The sequence below is a fragment of the Ornithodoros turicata genome, chromosome 4 (genome assembly GCF_037126465.1).
Source record: "Ornithodoros turicata isolate Travis chromosome 4, ASM3712646v1, whole genome shotgun sequence".
NCBI lineage: Eukaryota > Metazoa > Arthropoda > Arachnida > Ixodida > Argasidae > Ornithodoros > Ornithodoros turicata.
Window position 1 is genome coordinate 80,588,236 of NC_088204.1, and position 6,000 is coordinate 80,594,235.

The following is a 6,000-nucleotide window of genomic DNA, read 5'->3' on the forward strand; positions in this document are numbered from 1 at the left end:
TGTTTTTTTCCCCAAAATTTCTGGGTTTTTTTTTTTTCGGGGCTTCGCATCTCTATAGATCCGTCGCCAGACCGGTGGAGCGCAAGAACACGAATGCGTTGCATCTGGTGGGCATACAGCGTTCGACCACGGCCCAAGAAACTAGCAACAAGCAAACCTCTGCAGTAAACTTCATACTGCGTGGAACATTTTCCGCGAAAAGTAGTAACTTAGAACGACAAAATTATGCGATGAACGTATGAAATGGTACCAAATTTCTCCAGATACAACTGATTAAATATATAATTAAGAATAGAAAACGGCGAGACCGGTTCATTTTGTTGCTCAACCGGTCAACCGGTTTGTTGCTCACTGTTATACTCTACTCGATGGCGGGTCTTCTTAATAGGCTGCATTGTCTTCGATGCAATGCGCAGTGTGGCAAGTGACTTGAAAAGCGCACACCTGTAATTGAAAATATCAAAGAGCGCTCATCCTATTTCAGAGGAAATAGACGGCCATGTACTGATTGTTCACAGTGGTGGTATGGTGCCGGAATCACCGAACTGTTCCCGTGGCCTAGTGACCCCCCCCCCCCCTTCGATGGTCGTGAACAGGGGCGGCGGAAGGGGGGTTACAGGGATTACTGTAAACCCCTTGAACTTGTGAAGGGGGCGCAAAATTCGCATGGAGGTGAGGCGCCAAAGTGTTACCTCGAGTGCCGCATGCGAATAAAATGCCATAAACCCTTTTCCCTGAATCGATCAAATTGCCAGCATAGTCGAGGCTTTGTCGATTGATGCGGTAGAACCACGACCTACTAGATTATAACGACCATGTCGTAGGCACCCCTTTCCAACGCCGCATTTTTGGAAGGTAGCGGTGGCGATACTCATCGTCCCAGTTATTGCTTCCTCAACTTCTACAATACCTTGTACTTCAGCTTACCATAGTGTTTCTGTACAAGCGGTGGATATTCCACAGATGTTTCATTCTGAGGTTGATTATCATCGTCATTCTACGCGTTCTCATACAGGAGCTATTGCTGTCGTCTGCTACGGTAGTCGTGCATACGCTTCTGCGCGTTCAGAATTCAAATTTCCATCGTCCAATCGTGGTTCCTCATAGGGGTTGCTGATTATGACATGGTCGTTATAATCTGGTAGGTCGTGGGTAGAACTCACGACGAATGGCAGTGGGGATGGAAGGGGGCGCCAGTTGGGATCTGGGGTCACCCTGAATTCAGGACGTTGCGCCAGCCCTGGTCGTGACGTTGAGCGCCCGAACGTGGCCGACTACGACAAGCAGTTTCTCCACCACCACCGAGCTGTTTGGCTCGTTAATGTGGTGGCATGCTGCTCGACAGGGAACATCGACAACTTGGCAGGGAACTGCGCAAACATTTGCCTTTGGAGCGCCTGAGAAAAACCTTGAGAAAACATACAGCTCGCACCCGGGTTACATCCCAGTCTCTGCTGATCGAAGGTTCATTGCATCTGGAACGCTGGTATATAAAGTGAATAGCACAAATGTACCAGCACAATATTCAACGCACACTATAATTATAATTCCTTTCGAATGGTTCATTTGTATCGTTCAAGCGAACGCCTCAGGGCAGGAGTCGCCGATGTTTCGAACAGCCACTGTTCCTGCTACTGGGAAGAAGAGTGCAAGTACCTCAGTCCCAGTAGGAGAACAACACTTGTAGTAAATGGCGACGGTTCCCAACCTGAGGTTTTTGCTTCAATGTACCGGATCGCTTGATTTTCAACTTTTCATATTTATCATTTGTTTTTCGTAGGCATGAACACCCCATCAAACGGTTCCAGCGGGACTCCGGTAGAGGACCCCGGCGGACCGTCCTGGGCCGGTCGTTCGCCAACCTCCGGCCGTCCGATCAAGGTGTGCGGCGTGTGCGGCGACAGGGCAAAGAGCTACCACTTCGGTGGCATCTCGTGCGACTCCTGCAAGGCCTTCTTCCGTCGGTCAGTCCAAAACGGGGCACGATTCCAGTGTCCCTACGAAGGCTGCTGCAGGATCACGGTCGCTTCCCGCAAATGCTGCCAATCTTGTCGCTTCAAGAAATGCCTCTCTATTGGCATGGAGCAGAGCTGGGTCATGACGGAACAAGAACGGTTACAACTTCTTCGGCAGCGTCTGGAAAAACGACAACGTCGTCATGCCACCCTGACCGGCGCACCCGCAGCTGATCCAAGTTGTGTGTCCCAGTACCTTACCGAAGACGACATAAAATCCCTGGAAGACCTGGTGAACGCTAGAACAGAGAGTATCTCAGATCCATCTTTCGACGATAGGCTTCGCCTTCCTGGCGAGCGCTCACGAACGGATGTCCTGAATATCTTCTTCACCGCTATTCAACAGTTCAGTGGATTCGCCCAGAGACTGGAAGCGTTCTGTAGACTCGCTCACGATGACCAGGAGGTCCTTCTACGTTGCGGCGTCCTCGAGTTGTGTTTTCTACGTAGTGTGATGACGTTTGATCATACAAGAGACGTCTGGACAGATGTGGACGGTACACCGCTACTTGCCACCAGCGACGTTGAGCGACTAGTGTCTTCTGCTCTGTTTGAGAAACAAAAGAGGTTCATATCTGCATTTAAGGATCTAGATCCAGATGATCCAACCATGGCGCTTCTTCTGGCGGTAGTCCTGCTGTCTCCAGACAGGCCAGGCCTTCAGGACACGGCAAGCGTATCCAAGGAGCAAGACTATTACAGTGTTCTGCTTCGAAAATATCTCTCTTGGCGCAGGGGAACCGAGTCTTCTGGCGTTCACTACGCAAGGCTCTTGATGACACTTCCGGACTTGCGTGAGCTAGCTGACGGTCACACAGAGTTTGATCTTCAGCTTGCCCGAGAAGAAGCTCGTGAGGTTCAAGAGAGGTTGACATACCTCCGGCTTGAGGGCGGAATGAGGTCAAAACAGGCAGCATCTGCGAGACCTGGATTCAGACGCTGGGTCTTCTGGAAGGACGTATTACGGGACTCGGATTCTCCTTTTTCACAAATTGAAGAAGAGTCTACGACGTCTAGCGAAGGTTCTGAAAGGTTCTCGGCACCTTCCTGACAGAAAGAAGCCTAGGAACGCGATGGGACAGGATTTGATGTCTGTTGACTCTAGGACAATGGCGAAACGAATATGTTGCACTAGTCGTGCTTGTTGTCTCAAGCCTGTGTGGTAGTGTAAAGAAGTCTGGTGTGTGTTAACGGTGCGTGTGTATTACTCTTTTGTGTTTTGTGAGATGTTGTGGAAATATTGAATCGCCCTATGCGTGGCACTGTACAGAGCGAGATAGAGAATCGTTATAAGCGGGTTTCTCGACGTGTCCCTGTAGAGAATCGATAGGCTTGTGAGGTTTCAGTGGCTTCTCTGCTGCGTTATGGTAATGCATATAGAGATAATAGTGAGTTTTAGTGCATCGTACGCTATACGCCTTTGCGTACGTAAGAGATAGCGTTGGTGGTTCTGCGCATGCGCAAACAATAAAGACAGCTTGCTTCGCGTACGCTCTTGCGTACGCTCTTGGTTGTACTTTTAACTCCTTTTGGTTGCCACGTATATCACTCCCTTTTGGAGGGTACAATTACTCTCAAAAAAGGAGCCTGATCCTCACTCCCTTTTGGGAGTGAGGTTACGCTTTAAGTCCCTACTGGAGAGTAATATTACTCTCCGGTAGGGAGTAATGTTAATCCCTTGTGGGAGTGAGGTTACGCTTTAAGTGCCTACTGGAGAGAAATATTACTCTCCGGTAGGGAGTAATGTTAATCCCTTGTGGGAGTGAGGTTACGCTTTAAGTCCCTACTGGAGAGAAATATTACTCTCCGGTAGGGAGTAAGGGAGTAATATTAATCCCTTGTGGGAGCGAGGAGACTCCTTTTTGAGAGTAATTGTACTCTCCAAAAGGGAGTGATACACGTGTCAAGAAAAAGGAGTTAAAGTACACCCTTTTTTGTTATGAGTGTAGAACCAACAATACTATCCCTAATGCACGCAAAGGTGGTAGCGCACGATGCAGTAAAACTCTTAATACAATGAAAGCTGGACCGTACGATCCGATTCGATGACGAGGGTTCCCGCATGATACGATCTGCTCTTGCCCAGTCAATTGTGTTTTCGCTTAGGAAAAAGGGCTTCTTCTTTTCTGCAAGAAAGTCGTATTGTCCGTGGCTTCGACGCATATACGTTCTGCAGAATGGTTACGATCCCGTTGTCCAAAAGCGTGGTATACGGTATTCGTAATCACGTTCCGCAATTTTTCTTACTATAGGAAAAATAGCCTGCTTCAGATATTCCATGATTCCGGTGTACAAATGATACTGATCATTGTCATAGTGGTGGTGTGTACAGGTCTAGTTTTGCACAACTGCTTTTTAGAGCAAGCTGAGAGTCTGAGATATAGAGTATATTGAAAGGTCTCTATGAGATCTGCCGTTTCAAAGTGATATAAGAGCTAGTGATAGCAGAACAGACTGTGTATATGATACGAGGAGGACGAGAGAGTGCCCGCTACAATACACTGAAATAATACTCCGACTTCCATATGTCTGAGATTCAGTATGCAACTGTGATACGACATCTATTCGTCGAATGAAGCCATTGTGCACTTACAGTTTATTAATGCGCGCACTGTAAACTGGAAAACACCCTTATGGGTGTAAATGCCTTGTCTTATAACTGACACCTCTTTTTACACCATATGGTCTGGAACACCCTTTTTAGAGGGTGTATTCTGCGTAAAACACCCTTTGAAAGGGTGCTTTTCCTTGAAAATGACTTCTTTTGCACCCTTTATACACCCTTTTAGGAGGGTGTACAAGTGTTAAACACCCTCCTAAAAGGGTGTATAAAGGGTGCAAAAGACGGCATTTTCAAGGAAAGCACTCTTTCAAAGGGTGTTTCACAGAGAATACACCCTCTAAAAAGTGTGTTCCAGACCATATGGTGTAAAAAGAGGTGTCACTTATAGGACAAGCCATTTACACCCATAAGGGTGTTTTTCAGTTTACAGTGCGCGCAAGAATTGCGTGAAGTATGTAAGAAATGTGTCCGAGGTTCTTTCTTCTTCTTGATATATAATAGTATAGATTGCCAAGAAGGAACACGTAGGTATAGAACAACGGATTTATCCGTTTTTTTTTTTTCTTTTCTAGATGACTTACTTTCGTCTTGAATGCCGTGTTTTGCTTACCCGCCAATTAGAGTGGCAAATGGTCAATTTTCTTTCCTATAATCTGGCAGAAGGATCTGCCTTCCAAGATTGATCTCATTCTTCGGAATTTTTCCACCTGTGTTTCCGGTGACTCCACGTACGTTGCTCATGGTCGTGTCTCAAGAGGCGAATGGTACAAACTTTCAGCTTTCTTATTTTTTTTTACGACACTTCTACTCCACTTTGCTTGTAACTTGGTACGGTGAAACACAATTCATATTTGAAATAAAAGAGTCGAATTTAGTGTTCCTCTTTGTCTGCATCATTATAATTTGTGCCGACTTTGCCGCGCGGTTATTTGGCAAAATAAGGACGAGGACTGCAATGAGGACGGAAGTCCCACGGTGTTCGGAAGGGTGAGCAGATTGCTGGTGAGCTGGATTTAACCATGCACCAAGGATTCCTATTCCTCATGTAGTGAGAGCCCAGGGGTCCTATACTCTCGTCGAAAATAATCCACCTGATTGGATTGGATTGGATTGGATTGACTCTGTAAACTGTGGTGGTGGTGGTGATGGTGAAAGGGCTTGCCGTTGTCGGCCTCACGTATGTGGGCAACGTCACGACTGACGCCCTGGGGAAATGTGCGTCCTGGGCCGACTTCTAGGGGAACTGTGCCGACATATGTCTGAAAGCGTCTGAGGAAAACCCAGGAAAAACCCCAGACAGCACAGCCGGCACCGGGATTCGAACCCGGGTACCTCCCAGTCTCCCCCTCCCCTCTGTAAACTGTCACTGGTCACCAAACAAAGAAGGCGCCAACGATAAGAATGGAAACTTCACGCGCTGTC

At 47.4% G+C, this 6,000-nt stretch overlaps 1 protein-coding gene across 1 annotated transcript in view; it reads left to right on the forward strand.

Annotated features, from left to right (window-relative positions):
* The window catches only part of LOC135392078 (vitamin D3 receptor-like), a 42,128-nt gene extending 37,239 nt beyond the window's left edge, over positions 1 to 4,889 (forward strand). The window contains exon 2 of the mRNA XM_064622735.1: positions 1,781 to 4,889. Within this exon, the coding sequence (XP_064478805.1) occupies positions 1,783 to 3,066 (1,284 nt within the window). The 5' untranslated portion in view covers positions 1,781 to 1,782 and the 3' untranslated portion in view covers positions 3,067 to 4,889. The remainder of the gene's footprint in view (positions 1 to 1,780) is intronic.
* Positions 4,890 to 6,000: the final 1,111 nt, after the last annotated feature.